This window comes from Haliaeetus albicilla, chromosome 7, assembly GCF_947461875.1.
Source record: "Haliaeetus albicilla chromosome 7, bHalAlb1.1, whole genome shotgun sequence".
Classification (NCBI taxonomy): Eukaryota; Metazoa; Chordata; class Aves; order Accipitriformes; family Accipitridae; genus Haliaeetus; species Haliaeetus albicilla.
The window spans coordinates 3,084,883-3,104,535 of NC_091489.1; the positions used below are offsets into that span (position 1 = coordinate 3,084,883).

The window sequence follows — 19,653 nt, forward strand, 5'->3', positions numbered from 1 at the left end:
AAGGAGGAAAAAAAAAAATCAACCCTAAAAAGCCCCCCAGGGTCGGCTGTGGGGTGGTAGAGCGCGGCCGGAGCCCGACGGTGCGGGCGCACGGTGGAGCCCCCCCGGGAGCCGCGCTCCGAGCCCCGGCGCTCCCCCCCCCTCCTTCCCACTACCACCACCACCACCACCGCCACCATGAACAAGCTATACATCGGGAACCTAAACGAGAACGTGACTCCGGCCGACTTGGAGAAAGTCTTCAACGACCACAAGATCTCCTTCAGCGGGCAGTTCCTCGTCAAGTCCGGGTATGCCTTTGTGGACTGCCCCGACGAGCAGTGGGCCATGAAAGCCATCGAAACTTTTTCGGGTAAGCCCCCCCCCCTTCTCTCCCTTCTTCCCTCCTTCTTCCTCCTCTTCCTCTTCCCCGAGGGCTAAGCACCCCCTCCGTCTTCCTCTTCACCCCGTCTCGGCGCTCAAAGCCCCCCCCCCCCAAAAACAGCCCCCCCCCCCCCTTCACCCCCTTTCCCGCCCCGTCGGGGCTCGCCTCAGCGGGCGCTGTGGTGAACCCCCTTTCCCTCCCTGCCCCCCCCCCAAAAAACCCCCTCAGCAGCATGGTGGTGGTGTTGGGGAGGGAGAAAATGAGAGAAACAACAGCCCCACACCCCCCCCACCCCCTCCGGGGGTTGCCCCCCACCCAAATCTTTGCGCCCCCCCCCCCTTAATCCCGGCGGCCGCCCCGGCGGGGCTGTGTGCGGGGGTCCCGTCGTGGTAGTGGGATGGGGGGTGGGGGGTGGGTTGGGACTTTGGCCATTTTGATTTGAAACTGGGTTTCCTGGGGCATGTGATGTGTGGAGTAGCGCGAAGGTCGCCATGCTGCTCGCAGGGAGAGGAAAAAAAAAAAAAAAAAAAAAGCTCCCCGGGAAGCAGAGAATTTGAAAAATATTTGAATTTTTAAAATTTTTTCTTTTTTTTTTTTTTCCTTCCCCCTCTCGGGCTGGGCTCCTCCCGCCGGGCTCTTCCCCTCTTCCCCCCCCCCTCCAGCCCCCCCCCAAATTCATCATAATAACCCAGCAGCAAAGAAACCCACTCCATTTTCCAAGAGAAATCCATTTCTGCCATGGAGTTACAATTTTTGAGCCTTTTAATGGGGGGGGAAGAAATCCGCCCGAAGGACTTCTTGCAGGGATTAAACAAGGTGGAATTAAATAAAGGCGAAGAATGGGTCTCCAAATATTATTCCTCATTTTCTTTCGCTCAAAGCAGGATGAACTAAGGAATTAAATATTCCTAAGGAACATTGTCCAGACAGCTAACTCACCACTCCCTCCCACCGCTTCCCATTTGAAGCCAGTCTTATATTTAATAAAATGCACTTGTAAAGGAATCGGAAAATGTATTTGTGCGTAGTTCGTCGTAATTTGAATTAAATTGTGAGGTTTCACGTGATAGTATGTTATCCAAAGCTTTTTGACCACTCCACCCAGATTTTAAAAAACAGACACATTTTGTTTTTAGGGAAAGTGGAGCTTCATGGAAAACAGCTAGAGATTGAACATTCAGTACCTAAAAAGCAAAGGTAATACAGTGTTTTAATTTCTTTTTTTAATTTTTTTTTTCTAATTTCTGTTGGGGGAAAAAAGATTAACCTAAGATAAAGGAGGCAAAAAATTATACCCAAATATGTGCATGTAAAATTAGAGATGTTGGTGATTTGGCTTTAGATACGTCCCCAGCGAGGTGAGAGGCAGTTTTGAGGATCAATGTTTAATTTCTTTCTTTTTTTTTTAAAAGAAAACTTTCTCTGTGAGCAAGTTGGGGGTTTTTTTGGTTTTTTAAAAGAAATGGTTAAACAATTATCCAAGGTGATGGATGGCTGAGGCATTTTGGGTTGGGATTTTCAAACTTGTGGCACTGGAAGAATTTCCCAGCCTCGCTCGGCTCCTCTGCTGCGAAATGGGCAAAATCTTTTGTTTTCCAAGAGAACCGTAAAATGAAAAAAAAAGAAAAAAAACAAAACAAAGAAAATTAAAACAAAAAAGAGGTGAAATTTGTTGGGATTCGATGGTGAGGACTTAAAGAAAAGAAAAAAAACCCCCAACAACAACAACAAAAAAAAACAACAAACCAACATGGAGCTGATCTCACCGTGCCATGCCGGGGAGGGATTTAAAACCCGGCGAGCGCGGGGCGCTGGCCTACCCTCCTACCCACCGGCAACTTTTATTTTGGGGCAAGAACTGCCTTTTTTTTTTTTTTTTCGCCTGTTTCCAGCTACCTGCTAAGCGGCTTCGCCCGCTGCCGCCGGCCTTACCCAGCCCGGCCCTCTCCATCTTCTTGGCCCTTTGTTGTTGCGCGCTGGGTTGGCGTGCAGGACGCCGGAGCAACCCCGGCCACCGCGTTCCCCAGCCCCCAGTTGGGGGGTTATAGATGAAATATAGAGTAATTTTTAATTATTTAATTTTTTTTTTTTTTTTTACAGAGACACACCCCCCCCTTTTCCCTAAAAACCCCCTCCCCAGCTCAAGGAGAGGCCTCTTGGGTTGAGGGCGAGTTAGTCCCCAACCCCAAATAGTCCACGTTGGATCGCGCAGCCCGAAACCCGCGTCGGCCACGTGACGAGGCGGTTACTTCAACGCCCAGGCGCGGAGGGAGGAGGCGAAGCCAACTCTTCCTCCCCAAACTCTCCCAAATTCCTTCGTCCCTTGACGAAACCCCCTCCCTGCTGTCGGTTGAACGGTGGGAACCCATTTTTGGGGGGTCACCCCCCCACCCCCTTTTCTCCTCGCTTCGAGGGGCTTGCCAAAACTTTGCAGCCCTGGGACGATGGCGGAGGGGGGGCTGATCCCAAAGGCAACCCCTAAATCCGTTGAATAATTTCCTAGCTGAGATTTTGTTGTTTAGCAGTAGTTATTTTTTAGCTCCTCGTGGCGGGGTGATCGATAGTCCCCGCGCTGGGGGACTCGCTGTGCCTTAAATCTCAATGAGCCAAGGGGTGGCATTGGAAAGAAAATTATCTTATGAAGGGTAACATCATGACACTCAAAAAAACCCCCTTTATTATTAATTTTTTTGCGTCGTGCCGTTGGATAATCAATAGGTTGGGGGGAGCAGATCTCGTCCCCTAAGAGCGCGCAGGGAGAAATTCACTGAAAATGGGAATATTTCTTTGGCAGCTTTAATTCAAAGAAATGTTGGGGGCTGGGGGGGGAAGGTTGGTTTGTGTTGCTGCTGGATCTCCTAAAAATGTGCTATGCCTTGCATTTAGCTGCTAAACCCCTTTTTTGGGGGGGCTGGGGGGGGCAAAATGAGCCCCCCCCCCTCCCCCCGGGTGCTGCTTTTAAAGCGACAGGAGCCGCTTTGGCTGTTGATCGTTGCGGGGTGGGGGGGGGTGGTTTTGGGGGGGGTCTTGGGGGGGGGTCCCCGTCTGCCCTCGTAGCGGCTGCGGTTACTTTGTCTCACTTTGGGGAAGTAGTTTGTGTTTCTGGGTCGGAAAAAGGCAACTTTTTGGCAGCTGCTTGTAAACTTGGCAGGTTGTTCCCCCCCCAAAAGAGGTTTTGGGGGTAATTCGGTGGATTTTGCTTCTCCCCCCACCCTCGGGTAAGGGCTGAGATGGTTTTGGGGAGGGGGGGTGTGCCTCAAAGGCGACTTACTTTTTTCTTCTTCTTTCCTTTCTGCTTGTTTTTAAGACTGGATTTTCCAGTTTAAAGGCACATAGAACAGGAAATGGTTAATTAAGTGTGAGCAGTGAGGACAAAATCAGATGGGTTTGGTGGGATCTAAACCAAACAACCTCCCCCTCCCCCCCCCCCAACCTGATATTAATTTTTTTTTTTTCCCTTTAGAAATGTGGGAAAACAAGTCATGAGCATTGGTGTGCTTCCTAGCTAATTTAGAAAACAACAAAAAGTTGGGTTTTTTTGGTTGTGTTTTCTTCTCTTTGAAAGTGCAAATAGGAACACTCAGGAAAACTGATGTGGGTGTTTTTAGAAATGAAGGTGTGCCTTAAAATCGTGTGTTGTAAATAAATCTTTCCTGCTGGTGTATTCCCTTCTTGAAAATCTCTGCTGTCCCTAAACCCATCATAAAAATTAATTAAAAAATACTAAATGTGTTAATATGGCACAAGAAAGAGCGATTGGTGTGTGTAGTTGCTGCACCAAAACACCCAAGAAGGATAAACTGAGTTAGAGTTGTTTAATTACAGTGATTCTTCAAATCACACTTAAAGCTGCAAATTATGTTAATGATCATGGGGAACCATTTTAACAAAATACTTTAGAAGTATTAGACTGCAAAGAAAAGTCAGTGTTGATAAATATGTCGTTTCATTAAAAAAAACTGAGTTTTAAAGTTAGTTTAGATTTGTTTAAAGTATCTCGTTGCTGTTTGGGAGTTATTTTTTCTTTAAGTTTGCTGATAGAAAAAATTGGAGAAACTTAAGAGGATTTAAAAAAAATCTTAAAAATTATCGCATGCTTTATTCTTCAGAAGGTTAAAAAAGAAAAGATTCTTTTAAGGAAAACAAATAATTCAGTTTTCCTACTTAAGATGAAGGATTGGTTTGGGGGGGTTGGAACTGGGAAGCTGAAAAGCCCAAAGTCGATGGGGTCGAAAGAATGAATGAATGAAGAGAGGAGGAGGGGTGAGGGGGGAAAAAAGTGAATCCATCAAGCAGACATTCCAAATATGAGGAATGTGGAAGTGAGTCGACCAGAGAGAATGAAACCAAGTAACTGGGGGGGGAAGAGGCAGTTGGGTTGATAACAGCCCACAGACTTAAAACTAAAAGGGTATTTTTAAGTTGAGCTCATTCACAAGCAACTCGTAGGTTTAGAGGGTCTGTGTGCTCCCGAGCGGAGGTGGGAATTATTAAATGTTGTTAATGACGTGAGGATTTAGCGTAGTGCATAGGAATGGATGGAGAAATCTTAAAATTGGTGCTTTTTTCCTAGTCTTTGTTTCAAATTAATGTTTTCACACCAGAGAAATGTTCTCTCTGCATGTGCATAATTGTGCAATTAATTGTTCGTAACGAAATATTTTAAAATTTTTGATAAGGGCGAGTGCGATTTCTTTGTTTGTCAGCATTAACCAAAAAATGTGCCTTTCTCCCTCGTGGTGGTTGGATTATCTGAAAATTGAACTGAAAAAAGTTTGGTAGTTCTTTTCCATGCAAAATAAAGACACTGTCTTGAATGCTGAGATCAAATATGCTTTTAATCCAGCCTTAAAACCATTCTCTTCACCTTAAAACAGGTCTGGTTTCCAATTTATATTATCATTAAAAAAAATTAGCAACACCCTTGTTTACAGCAGGGCTTGGAAATTGAAAGGCAGGATGAATGCTGCTTTCTGAGGATGTCGAGTTTAATGGGATTTGGTTTGTTACTACTTTTTTTGATTACCAAAAAGGGTAATAAACTTGAGTTCTTCTTTGCTTTATTTCTGTGAGCCCCCAGCTCAGAGCTGAGAGCTCTCTGCTACTGATTTTACACCTCTGAGAACTGCAGTCGTTTCAAAATTAACACATTTTGGTGATTTCCGGCTAGAAAAACTAGAAATAAATTGTCATTAAATTAGTCATTAATAATTTGTCCCTAAATTTCATCCGTGAGGTTTAAAACTGAGATAATTTAATCAATTTTAACATATCTGGAAGAAAGAATATATTTACTAATTTACAGCCTGAAGTGAGGAAAATGCCTTTATTTCCCCCTTTCCATGCAGGAGCCGTAACTGGCAAATACGTCCAAGAAATTGCAATTTAACAGTAAACTTTGTAGCTTCAAGTTTTGAACCCATAGAAGATGGAGCCTATTCCGGGGAGATGCCCTTTGTTGAGAGTTTGAGGATTTTTAAATTCAGAAGTAAAGAATAAATTGAGTTCCCTGGAGAACCTTGGTGGCAATTGCAAGGACTGAATCTGCTTCTCCAGTTGAATTTCTGTCTGTCTTTGCCTTTTAGGTTAAAAAAACCAAGCAAACAGAGATATGGCTAAGGGAAGTTGGGGTTAAAGTACTCGCTTTGAAAATTGAGACCTTTCAGAATTTAAAAAAAAAAAAAAAAGGGGGAAAAAAAAGGGGGGGGGGAAAGGGAGATTTCTGTCCCCCCAGCCCAAACCCCCAGTGATGTTAATGTTTTCCAGAATTACCAGGAGGGTTTTGGGGAGAGTTCAGGCTCCTTGGGATGGCCTAAGGTTGACCCAAGGGTTTGCAGCTCCAGGTTGGAGCAGGAGGAAACATCTCCAGCCCCTTTTCCTCTGCTGGGGTCACTGGCTCCAGCGCCTGCCTTTCTGCTGCCTTCCAGATTTGCTGGATTTAGGAATGGAAGGTGCCTCCCTCGATACAGGCAGAAGGTGGTTTGGGGGTTTTTTCTGCTTCTTTTAATGATGCCACTGGTTTTATAGAACAGTTTTGATGGGGAGAAGTGGGACCCTAAAGCAAATGGGTAGGGATGCTGGTGTCTCCTCCTTCCCAAAAATTAAGGAGGGGAGTGGGAGGAAACAGAAAAATTGAAGAGCCTGAAATGTGGACTTTGCAGGTTTCTTCTGAAAAAAACCCCAAACAACTCTTTTAAAGAGGTCTTGGAGACTTTTCTGGGGTTTTTTTGTGTTTTGTTTTGTTGTTTTTTTTTTCACCAGAGAGGAGCTTTTCAAAAGTTTTAGGTGAAAACTCTCATTTTCACCATGACTGGAGGCATTTAAAAGTTTAAGTGAGGATGTGCACTCCGAAGTCCTCCATTTCTGAACGACACTACCAGCTGCCTCTTTGGGTTTGTGGGTGAGAGGGGTTCCCAGCTGCTGGACAGACCCCAATAAACCAGGGGATAGTGGGGAGGAATCGGCAGAAGAATTAGTTTGCAAGGTGCCTTGGTGCCAGGCTCCTCTCTGACTGATGGGTTTGAGCCTTTGTGCACCTTTAAGTTCCTATTCTGGCCAGTTTGAAATGTGGAAATGAACTGGGAGGGTCCTGCACTGAGTGCCTGGGAGGGGGTAAAAATGCACGTGCCCAGCAAAGTTTAAAGAATTTAAGAAAAGAAGCTGCACAGGAGAAAAATGCATCAGTGATGGGGCTGATGTCCTGCATCCGCTTGGGATGGCTTTTGGCTGCTGCAGGGAGAAGCATGAGAAACGTTGCAGAGGCAGTTAGGGAATAGTCTGCTCACCAGGAAAGTTTTTCTTAACCTATATTTTATGAAACAAAAAGCCCAGACCCACGGCGGGGGTTTGTCCACTCCAGAGATGTGTGTGGTTGTTTAGCCCCGCTGCCTTCCCGGGTCGTCTGCTCTTTACCAGTAAATGTGCAAACCCTGCGGGGAATCGAGCTCAAAAATCTTTGCTGGGGTTTACCTGAAAATTTCAAGTTTATCCTGGAAGTCGCGGAGCTGGGAGGGTTGCAGGGGTCTCGGCTGAAGGGTTTGCCTTGTTTCTGCAAGAGATGCTGGGGAGGGTGTCCATGCATCTCCGTCCGCCCATCCATCCCCGTCCTTGCGCGGTTTTTTTGGTGAACCGTGAGATGTTCTACCCAGGCAGCATCAAGACCTGTGTCCCTGCAGAGGGGCCGGGCTGGGGGAACGTTGGGGTTGGCCAAGGTGACCTCGGGGGGTCCTTCCCCACCTGAGTCCTGCCCTGAGCTGAGGGCAGATGTCTCGGACCAAAGCAGGCTGGAGGTTTTACACCACCCGTGCGTTGGTAGTGCCCTGGGGAAGCAGTGGGAAAGTTAATGTAAGGTGTTGTTTTAAGCTGGTTTTCTTAAAACCCGCGTGCGTTTTCTGCTTCTGATGGAGTAACCTGCTGAAGGGGAGCAGAAACCAGTTCCACATTGGTTTATATCCAGTGTCGATAGCTTGCTCTTGAAGGTGCTGGAGCGGTCTTCATGGTTTTAAGTACCTAGATTTAAAACAAAAAACGAGGCTTTATTCGAAAGCCACTCGGTTTTCTCCTCCAGACAGAGTTAGCAATGGATGGAGCTTTCTGGAAAGGGTCTCACGAGGGTTGGGGTCCTGCAGCCCGTTTCTGGCTCCTGCCAGCCCTCCCCGTAGGGGACACTGCCCGACTCTTGTCCCCTTCCCTGGGGTTTAGTTTAGTTTTAGGAGTGTCTGAAGCGAAGCGTGCTGTCTTTTGGTATCGCTGCGGCTTTTGGGTGCCGGTGCCTGTTTCAGAGTGGAGGCTTTGGGGTACGCGGGTGGTCTGCGTGCATTGGGAAGCGCTTTTGGGAAACCGTTTGTCCTGCCTGTGCTGTTGTCTTGGGTTGAGCCTGCTCTGGCTAGCTTTTACAGCTCCTGCATGGGAGCTTCCCCAAGGAGGCTAATAAAACCTGAAGAACCGGGAGGGACAGTTTATTGAGATTCTGGCTGGAGGTGAGGGGCCAGGAGCTGGCAAAGCTCGGCGGGGAGGAAGCGGAGGACATCGGTGGGGATGGATTTGGGGATGGGAACAGCCAGGAGGGCACTGCCAGGGCAGCGGCACAGGGGCAAGAGCATCCCTACTCCGCTCCCACCTCCTGATGTGAAAGAACAGGGCAGCGGAGCCTCCCCGTCAGGGGAAAAAAAAAAAAAAAAAAAAAAGAGAAAATAAACAAACATAAAAAAATCTGTCTGTCCGTCTCGGAGGAGCCCTCGCGATCCATCAGGAAATGGGTCATTTATTTTATTGTAACTGACACTTGGGAGCCCTGACATGGTCAGAGCTGAAATTTCACACTTTTCTGGCTACTGTAATTGTCTGGTCCGTACGGAGCAAACCAGTTCGAGAAAACAAAACTGGAATCCATGGGGCATCCCCAGCAGAACTAGGTCCGTGCTTTATTTTTTAAGAGTAATCCACCAGGTTGAGTTTAAGATGCTATGAACACGGTCCACCTATAATAAAAGCAGCAGCAGCCCCGTGCACCAGGAACCGCTGGGAGCTGGCAGGGCTCCATGCAGCGCGCGGCGAGATGCAAATCCCGCACGGTCCGGGGGTATTGCGACGTGTAAACAGCACTTGAGATTACAGGGAAATTGATTTGCACAAAAAGGAGAAAGTTTTGACTCCGATGAAGGTCCTGCTGCAGTTTCCTTTTTTACAAGGTTAAAAGCGGAGATCCTGGGGGAGCAGCCTCCCGGACTGGAGTGTAAAAGAGACACGAGAATTGTGATCTAGAGCCAAATAAAAGGGAAGAGAATAAAAAAAAAAAAGGCTCTCAGGGCCAGATTTTCACCCACAATTGGAGCCAGATTTTTCCAACTTGCATTTAAGCGTCTAAATAAAAGCTCCGTTTTCAGAAGCGATTAGCGCCTGATGTGCTGAGCGCTCTTGAAAAATCTGACTGTCGGGATTCCTTCTTATTCCTTGAGATTCGGATCCTCCAGCTCACACCTGGGAGGTTTCAGCAGTTACTGACCCCCCCCCGGCTCCTGCCCCTGTGCCCCCACGATGCCATGGAGGCGGCTGCTGCCCCAAAGGAGGGGGTGGATGCTGGGGGGGCACAGGCTGGCAGGTCCGAAGGAGTTACTTGTCCCTCTACTTTTCAGCTCTCAGCTGCATTGAGAGCCGTTGCGTTTAGTGCTTGTCGTAGCGAAAGGTTTGTCAAACTGGGAATTTTGGGAGTGCGTGTGGACAAGGGGTCGGGAGTTGCGGATGAGGTGCAGAATAAGGGGCACAGAGCTGCCTCATGGCGAGGTGGGGATGGAGTGATGCCCGAGATGCTCCGTTCTCCCTTTTAGCTCTACCTTTTCTCCGGCGTTTATCACCGGCGAACCACTGGCTTTGCTTAAACTCCTGCACGATCCGAAGCTGTGGGTTCGGACCTTCTGAGAGTGTTGCATGCAGAGAACTACCTGTAATGAAAACCTATCTTTATTAAGGTATCACAAGCAGCAGCAGCGTTTACCTGCGATGCTGCTGGGGTGGGGTGAGCTCTGCGGTTCTGCCTTATAACCAGGACTATCAATCTTACCTAAATTATTCCTTGGTTGTTACTGGTCACATCCGAGCAGACTTGATCACCCGAGTGGGTAGTCATGTGTGTGTATATATATACACACACATAGATATGTGAGTGTATATGTTTTCTTTGCTGTGAAGACACTCATGCATGTCTTGTGATCTCCTGCGGTTCAAGCCTCTGGCATAAAAGTATTTACAAACAAATTGATCAAAGACTAAAAGAAAATTGTGATTTCTCGGTGGAAGAAGAGCTTGTGGCTGCTATAGGTTTTTTTATGGAGTTGTTTGTCGGGGTGTAATTTCATGAGAAGCCAAGAACCTCGTATAAATGTTGTGCTTTTGGGCTCGGATTCACAAGGTTCCTAAAGATGTGCTTTTAAACAGGGGAGCCATCCTTTTGAAGTTAATGGGGCTGCCTCAATGGTAAAATGAGGCATATGCTGAATTTGAGCCTAAATATACGACTTTATATGAACTTTATATAGTCATTGTTTAGTGTTCAGTTACAGCTGAACTAATAATGCAACAAATTTCTCTGACATCTGCAGCCTCTTCTTGCTTATGGCAGAGACGCAAAGTGGCTGTGACTTTTATATGTGATACGTATTGGGGGGAGAGAATATTTGTGACTTCAAAAGCTATGGCTTGAATGAAGAGCTTCCCCTGGTGAGCCTTTATGCGCCCCGTGATATTGTTCCTGTGCCTTACTGTCTGCACACCCCTGCATGCCTGGCATGAACATTTGCACAGCGCAAATTTTATATTTAGTTTCCCCAAATACTTGCTCGTGCAACTTTGAAAGCTACTTTCTGCTGCTGTTTGCGCCAGTAAAACTTGGCGATGTGAATGTTTATGGAAGGCAGACAGGAGAGAGGGCACGAACATGACTGAGGGGAATTCACTTAGGAAAAAATCCAGATCAGATATTCAGACAGCTTTATGCTGGATTTCCCTAACGGTGCATTGAATTTATTTGGTGTGTGTTTGTTGGGTTGGCTTTTCGTGTTGCCTGTGCCAAAGTAGTAGTGGGCTTTAAATGGCTTTGCTTCGGCACCGCTATTTACTCTGTAACGAGGTGAATGGCAGTGGAGTAGAAAAGCCCCATCTTTGCTGTTTTCCATCTCCTGCCCTGCCCTACCTGAGCCTCAACCTTTTCCTTTTCTTCTCTTATTCACGACCCCCTTGCTAAAAAAAAACCCAACCCCAAACTAACAAATGTTAGGATGTCTTCCTCCATCTGGAAACTTTACATCTCCCCTGGTGCTGGCCCAGTACCCGTGGGATGAAGGAAGCAGCCGGGGGGTTTATTCCTCTCCCAAACCCGAGTAGATGCCTGAGGAGGAGCACGGCCGCATCCGCGCAGGCACCGCTGGCTTTCTCGGTCGGGCTGGCAGAGGTGGGTTCGTTGGCATCTTTCCTTCTGCCCCCCAAAAGGTGATTTTGTGGGCTCTGCGTGAGAAACTTTTGATTTCTCATTTTTCAATGAAAATGCTAGATCGCATTTCCTTAGAAGAGTTTTGCTTTGCCCTCACTTCCTTTCTGAAGAGGAAATGCAAGAGGAAAGCAAGTCTGGCTTCAACCAGATTTGGTGAAGAACCTCAGTGGTTCTATTTAAAATTTATGCTGGAAATGAAGAAGAAGAAGAAAAAAAAAAAAGCCTCAGTTGTACTTTTTCATCTTAGTCTCTTCTCTTTACCAGCCCCAGCTGCGACACCAAACTTGCAGCAGATCTTTGTGTTGTCCTTGCCTGGACCCACCAATGCTGCTGCCAGAGCTGGAAGGGGCTTTTGGGAGGTCCTGTCTGGGATCTGGGCTGGGATTTGTGCCCGACACGATGGGGACAAGCCTGCTGCTCGCAACCTGGGCTGCTGGAGGTCTGAAACCCCCTCTGCCACCTCCCCACCCAAACTGGGAGGACTGGCAGGTCTGAGTACAGCATCACGGGTTTTAACTTGAGTTTTGGCAAAAGGGTCTCCACCCTTGAGTTAAGCTCAGAAGATAGCATAATCTGTGTCGTAACTTCTGGATTCTCCCTTTATGAGTCCGCTTTGATCTCGGAGGGCTTGTCTGCGTGCAATTGCTGCACTGGTTCAACCTGATTTGGCTTCAGACAGGCTGGGTGCCACTGGCACAGAGCCCTGCACGGAGACTCTCTTATATCGACTTTTGATCCGGTCTTTTCTGACAAATCTGTACCTGCCAGGTGCGAGGGTCCGTGGCACCATAACAGCACTGTAACGTCACAGTGGAGCAGCTTTCAACGCCACCAGTCCCCGTGCTGCCTCGTCGTCGTCCTCCTCCTCCTCCTGCCAACACAGACCTTGATCAGAGAAACCCTCAGAAGTCACAAGCGGTTTTGTTTCCTCTTCTTTTCTTGCGCTGGCAAGGGCTTGTGCATCTGAAGTTGTCAGGGCCCTGAATCCTTGCAGCTCCCCTCAGCTTTAACGAGTCCGTCCTTATTTCCCCTGCTCAAAGCGCTCTGAGCCCTTGGGGTTTGTAAGGTCTCCAGTAAGAGACCAATGCCCCGCTGCCTGGAGGGGCTGGAAATACAGAATAAAAAGATGTCCCCGGCCACTTTCTGTAGGCAAAATTTTATGAAACATATCTGAGTGACACCTGTCAATCAACCTGGTAATGATGCTTAATTATTGAGAAATTAGAGCAGTCTAAGACCCACCCGAGAGCATGTGCTGACAGGGTTTGGGGTTCTCGCTGACGCCGGCTGCGTGGGACCTGCCCGAAGCTTCACTTGGCTGCTTTGCCAAGCCTGAACTCATCTCAAAGCATCCCCAAGCGCATAGCACCATCAAGAACCACTGGAAACCAGTTAGAACTGTGTCTTGGGCGCTGAAGGAGGACAGAGGTGCCCTCTCGTGGCAAGGAGAAGTGGATGGGAGGTTGATGGGTGGCACCCAGCTGCCTGCTGAAACCCCATTCCCAGCACCCTAACGAAGGCAGTAACGAAGGGCGGGAGTCGGTGTAGCCATGCTGTGGGTTTCACGTCATCTGAGCTCTTATTTTGTGCATTGTCGGCTTTGGGGGAGGATGGCAGGAGACCTGGTGGACTGAGACATCTCCTGTATCGGTGGCTGAGTGAGAATCCACGCTTAGAACCTTTTCTATTCAAAGTCAGCTCCGGTGGGTGAAGGGAGATGCTCGGAAATGTGCAGAATGCGCCAAAATGCAGAATATGCTTTATCTCGTGTATGCTTTTATTCAGGTTTTTATATCGGCGTCAGGGACAGAGGGAAGCTAATAGCCGTGCGGAGTTAGCAGTGCTCCCTTCGACACTTTGAGGACACGCAGATGATGCTGCGTGCTCCCTTGCCCAGTTACCTTAGAGTTTGTTGCGTTGTGCTGTGCTCTGAAGTGATGGTCTTGGAAGTGCTTTGAGGTCCATGGGTAAAAGATGGGGTGAGGAACGAGTCCCACTTCTGCCACCCCTCCACGTGTAACAGTCTGCAAGAAAATTTGCCTTTAAACATCACATTTTTTGGCGTGTTTGTAGTCCAGCCAGTGCCAGCTTGGGGGTCAGATTTAATTAAGGGCAGTTTGAGAATTGAAATTTTAGATTTTTCTTAAGGGAAGAAAATTCCTCAATGTGTCTTGCTGGCTGTTGGGTCGCAGTGGGACCGAGCTGCCCCGTGGCCGGAGCTGGCTGGGAGGGAACTGGTGTGTTACCTGCCACCCATTTGTCAGATGCAGCGTGTCCTGCTGAGATTTGGGGTTGGATTGCTGGCTGTGGGAACCCACCGAGTTTAGCTGGGCTTGGCTTTGGGGCATGTTCAGAGCATCAGAAAGAGCCTTTCGATACGTGGCAACTCGCCAGCAAATTGGAATGGCAAGATAATGCAAAATGGATGCATTGTATAAAACTCATCCATCTTTCCTCTCTATTACTTACTGTTAAACTTGTCCTGTCCACAGATATTTGATGTATTGACTTTGGCAAGGACTAACTGCAGAAGTCTGGAGGATGACTAGAGGCTTCCTCTGGGCAAGTTGAAGATAAGGGTTTTTGAGATTTCTTTGCGATTTCCTGCATCTTTTGAAGCACCGAGGTATTGGCTCCTCTCAGAGGTTGGCACTTAGCTGGGTGGACGTGGCGTGTGCTCCATGCCAGCACCATCTACGTGGGATCAGTGGGAAAAATGAGGAGTGGAAAGGCAGAACAGCAGTTTAATAGAGGAGGGGATATAAGACAGAGTGTTTTTCTGGGCTCTGGGCAGCAACCAGTCCCTTCCCTCTGCACCTGAAATGCAGCAGCTCTTCTAAAAACAGGAATGAGTTCTCTGAGGCTTTCAAAGGGATGCTCATGGACAACTCATTCTTGGCAGCTTCCTGAAAAAAAATCTCATCAATTATTAGGTGTGATTCTCCGCATACAAAGCGGTTCCGAAAAAGAGCTAATGGGGAGAAACCAATTAGACAGATTTATTAGCCCAAGATCAAATTCTGGTTGCTGAGATGATTGATGGAAAGGATTAATCACGTTGTGCTTGCTTGCCAGAGATAACTGCTAGCCAAGGCGAGTGGGTCCGTATGAGACTCTTGCGTAGATGATGTGTTTCTCTGAAATCCCATGGCTGGTTCACTTCTGTGTCCCTCCAACTGCAAGAAGCCAAATGCCTTTGTTGGCTTGGCCTGATCTCCTCTTGGATTGTTTCTCTTCAAGGGATGAGCCCGGTTTTCTCTCTGCCTTTCTTTCTGCTACTGCTGCTTTAATCTTGTCATTATACATATTTGCATATTTCTTTCTCAACCTCCTCTTCCTTTTATTCCACCCCCAAATCTCTTTCCCATCAGCCACCCTGCAGCTCTGGCTTTGCCGTCGCACAGGCGCAGCTGGGACTCCTCTCTTGCCTTGGCCAGGTCCCCCAGTGAATGGCAACCACTGGCCGTGGAGGCTTTTCACTGGTGTGTGGTTATAGAGAAGTTGTTTCTTCGTGAAGATTTGAGATAGGAGGGCAAGCAGGTCAGTGGGGTTGCAAGGAAAGAGGGCAGCAGCTCAAAATAACACAAGATGCTTTTAGAAGAAAGGGTGTTAGAGTTTAAGAGCTTGTTGCACTGATGACATTAAGTTGAGGTCCGGTGAGAGGAGGCGTTTTGGAGGCAGGGGGTGGTTCTCTGGGAGACCTGTGCTTTTTCTTTATGGGAGATACGGAAAAATCATTGTTTAAATCAGTGTTTCCTAGGCAGGCTGCAAGCTGGGTCCCTTTTCAGGACAAGAAAAGGGATGCTCTTCTCCTTTCGCATTCCACCCCTCCTAGATTCTGCTCAACTGTAGCACATCTGGGGGCTTTTGGATGGGGTTCTCCTACTTTTTTTTCACGCTCCATGGGACTATACCTAACCTGCCCCATATCACAGCCCAGGTTGTAGTCCAAATCTACCTCAATCAGCAGCTTCAGCGGTGAAGCCAGGCTTTGAAGCAAGGGGCACAAGATGGGTACAGGGGGCCTGGGCAATGCTGTGGTGGGGGGACTGGTGATGGGGAGCAGCATGGCCAGGAGAGGGCAGTGATGACCTTAACTCTGGCAGAAAAATTCAGTGTTGTAAAAAAAATGCCCTTAATTTGGGGCTCACCCCCCAACCTTTAGGAAATGCTAGCTCAGATCTGTGGTTTTTTACTTATGTGCTCAAATTGAATATCCCTGATGTTTAACGTTGCAGCGCTAATGCTCAAAACAAATGCGATGCCTCCAAATCTCAGAGCTCTGGGTTTAGGCTCTTTGCAAACTCAGGGGAAGACTTTTCCATGGTTCCTCCCCATTCCCACATTGAGGTTTTTCTTCCAAACCACGAAGGCTCCAAAAGTTCAGCCTGGACCTGCTGCGCCTCTGTGAGGAACTGGGTCAGGAGGTCTGGATTCAGAAACAAATTCAAATATCTGTCTCCGCTTAAGTATGACTCAAACCTTAGTAATGCTGCATTTGAAGGGAGGGAATTAGGATAGCTGGCTTTGGTTGAGCATCATCCGGTGAATTCGGTATGTGGGGTTTTTTTCCTGCCTTGCCAGTGTGTGAGCGCTTCCAGCGAGGACCTCGCGTGTCTGGTCCTGCTGGGATGTTCGTGTGTCAGTGGGTTTAATAGTACAACAACCCACCGGCACATGGGGCAACGCAAAAGATGGTGAATCACAGGTGAAGTGGGTAAAGCCTGGAGGCAGATCCCGTCCGAGCAGACGGACGGTGTTGGGTTGTGCTCAGAGGTGTGGTAGGGATCTGCTGTGGGCTTCCAGCAGGTACCTCCTTTTTTTCTGCTTTTGTTGCCTTGTCAATGTTTAGGGATAATATTCCTGCTTTGCGGAGATGCTGGCAAATTGGAAGCCTATCAGTTTGTAAAGGAAAAGCAAGTTATTTCTGCTACAACTTTTCTCTGAGTCCCCCTGGCAACGTTTGTGTCTTAGCAACCACATTTTCCTATTTAAAAATGTTTAAAACATTAAAAAACAACAACAACAACAACACATTAAGCACAGGATTAAGTGCTTTCCTGAATCAAAGCCTAACTAGATAAATGAAATGCTGTTAATTGAATCAGGGATGCACTGTGTTTTCAGCCCCCAAATTTGCATAACATTTGCATTTGATTGAAAAGCCATCATTAATGTTGTTCAGTTCTAGTAGGTCCCCCCATGTCTCCGGCTTTGGCTGTCCTCCTCCTGCCCCGAGGAGCTGCCTAAATGGTTTCGGTAGGAGATGGCCAGGATGGGGTCGGTGCTTGGGGTCGGGGAGAGCCCAGAGCTTGGTCCTTCGGCGTCTTGGTGCCATTAGTCACCTCTGCTTTGCCAAATACATGGTGGAGGACGGAGAAGGTTCAGGAGCTATTGGATGTAAGGGTGATGCTGTAGCCAACGTCCCACGGAAAGCGTGTCTGGTGTGTGTGCGGCTCCGGGGTGACTGCAGAGCTATTGCTGACGCCCTAATGCAGAGCGATGGGGGACAGAGGACCAGCAGCTCCTGCCGGCGTGCTCGGGGTTGGCCCTTCCTCTAGCAGATGTTCACTAAATCAGCCCTTTGCTTTGGGGCTAAAGAGAAATCAAGTTGTCCTGACTAAAACTGGACCAGTGAGGGAAGAGGAAGGAAATCTGTGGGGCTGGCTGTGCTGGAGATAGCCATGCCGTGGGGCCGTTTCCCTCATTGGGGTCACCCGTGTGCATGGAGATTGTTGGTGTTCCCTAAAGATGAGCCTCGTAGAGCATCATGCGGCAGTAACATGGGCGGTTGTGAGTGTCTGGTCCCTGCGGATGGCAGGGAATGTTGTTTGGGGCTAAACGCTCGGAAGGCAATTGCCGGGGTAACCTGAGCATCCCGCACCTTCCGTACTCCTTCCTGCGCCCACCGCGCCGATCCCTCCAGCTGCCTCCGCGCTGCCAGCACAGGTGATGCTTGGGGACAAATCCCTTTGGCAAAATAATCCCAGTCCATCGGCGAGCCCCTGCCTGCTCCGTGAGGCTCCGTGTGCTGCAGGGCAAGGGAAAGAGGCACATCCGCGGGGTGCGATGGAGAGACAGAGGTTTTATCCCGAGCTCCGCTGCCAACCTGCTCAGTGGCTGCGGCAATGCTCCTCTCCGAACGTCTCTCCAGCTTTTTGCGCTGGGAAAGAGCAGCTCTCATCTCAGCTGGGACCTGTGGCCAAAACCGTATCGGGAGGAGGTGATAGCAAGTCTCGCTTGGGCTCCTCACCGGAGGCAGGGCTGCACCCATACTGGTGATGCAGCGGGAATTGGCTCTGTCCCCCAGTCCAAAGCGTTGCCTCGAAAACGCCGCGCGGGGTTCGTGCGAAAGGGAAGGGGAACCCTCGAACGAGGCTGGGCTGTGCCGGTGCTGCTTTGCCATTGCCTTTGGCTCGCGACGGCCAGCCCCAGCCTCCCGCTGGCCCCCGGCCAGGCTGCCTGCTCCTAACTAGCTAGTGCGCCTTTCTTGGGTCCCTGCCACTGCCGCCACCGTGCCAGTCCACTCCGGGGAATTACCAGCAGATTCTTAATTAAGTGGGAGGCTCTGGCCACCCTTTGGAAGGCGATCTCTGGGGATGCATCCAGGGATGAGAGAAGGGGGATCCTGATGGCTGAATCTGTGCTTGGATGTTTCCCAGCGAGATTTAAAAACTAAAAACCAAACAAAAAAAAAAAAATCCCAAACCTAATTTGGGATTCTTAACGACGATTCTGCCTCCCTGGGTGATCAGGATTTTCTGCGAAGGTTGCCGCGGGTACCGGTCTGTTCGTGCTGCCGATGTGCCGTGGGGACCCGAGGGTGCGCGGCTCCCAGGATGCGGCTGCCGACGCGGCACCGAGAGCCGGCGATGCCGTGCGGGCTGGGAGGGCTCTGGGTGCGTCAGGGACACGGAGTGGTTTCCAGCTGGCTCCGAGGCTGTCTGGCTGACCGGCAGCGGGTGTTTTCTGAGTGAACAGGGCTTTCCTTTGCTGCCACTTTCTCCTGGTTTATCCTCAGTTTCTCCCTTTTGGAGAAGAGGTCCCTCCCGGTGCACTTTGGGTTTAACCCACGCGGTATTGATGGGCACAGTGTGAGAGGGCGAGCTGTCTCCATGGTACGTGGACATTCCAGGTTGCTCCACGACACTTTTCTCTGTCTCTTTGCTTTTCCTCCCCAGTAAGGTTTAACCTGTTGGTGTGTTGAGCTCTTTAAAGAGCTGGTTGAAGGAAAACCCGAGGAAAGCCTTTGATGGAGCAGATCTTGGTGCTTCCAGTGCTTGGGGGTAATGAAGGACTGACCCAAGATGCTCATCTGTGGTGTGGCTCCGTGATGTGGGTCCCATCACAGCCTCCTGTTGCAGTCCGGTTGCATCAGGGTGGGTGGTTTTGGTTTTTTTTTTTCCCAGCGAGCCCAACCCACAGTCAGGGAGGGTTTTCTGAGAGCATCAAGAGATTTCAAATGTCTCACTTTGACTCCTGGCTCTACAGGAGAGCCAGCAGTTCTGCATGGGGCTGCCAGGCACTTTGGCAGGTTTTCGAGGGCTGAAGGATGGACGTAGTGGGATGCTAAAATCCCATTATCACAAATAGCACCGTCGGCGTGGAGCAGGAGGAGGGCAACGCCGGGATCCATCCCTGGGACTCACCGTTCCTCTCCCCTTACAGCCCTGCAGTTGTTCACCCTCCTCTTTGCTCCCCCTTTTTTTTAATTTATTTTTTTTTTAATAAAAAAAAAGCCACCAGCATGCACAGGAACTGGCCAGATTTGCAAATAGACATTTATTTACCAGGTCGATCGGTCTGCTCCGGCTCATCCCAAGGATCTGGGAGGCTCTTGCCTTCGGCATAAGACGAGCAGTGTCCGGCACAGCTCTCGCCTTCTCCCGCGGGCTGGAGATGCTGGGGCTGGTCCGAGGGGCACGAGCACCGGTCCTGGCTGGCAGCCGAGGTCGGGCGAGCGGAGGTTGCGAGAGCCCTTCAGCGGCACGGGAGGGAGGAGCTCCTGCTTTTGGCACATTGTGAACAAAAAGCCGGGGAATCGCAGTCTCGCGGAATTATTTATTTGGAGTCGAGCTCTGCTCGGCGTGGAGGTGGGAGCGGGCAGAACCGGGCTGTCGCGTTCGGTGGCGTGAAGAGCGGCATTTCGCGATGAGGATTTAAATACAGCAGGACCTGCTTCTAGCAAAGCAAATAACGGGGTTTATTTATTCATGACTTCCTCTGTAATTCTAACCACAGCTGCTGCTGAGTGCTCGGACGGAGCCGGATTCGAGCAAGAGCTGTTCATCGGAAGGGGAGGTTT

At 49.1% G+C, this 19,653-nt stretch overlaps 1 protein-coding gene across 1 annotated transcript in view; it reads left to right on the plus strand.

Moving 5' to 3' along the window:
- IGF2BP1 (insulin like growth factor 2 mRNA binding protein 1) overlaps positions 1–19,653 on the plus strand; it is a 31,146-nt gene continuing 11,493 nt past the window's right edge. The window contains exons 1-2 of the mRNA XM_069786533.1: positions 1–352; positions 1,501–1,561. Of these exons, the coding sequence (XP_069642634.1) occupies positions 178–352; positions 1,501–1,561 (236 nt within the window). The 5' untranslated portion in view covers positions 1–177. The remainder of the gene's footprint in view (positions 353–1,500; positions 1,562–19,653) is intronic.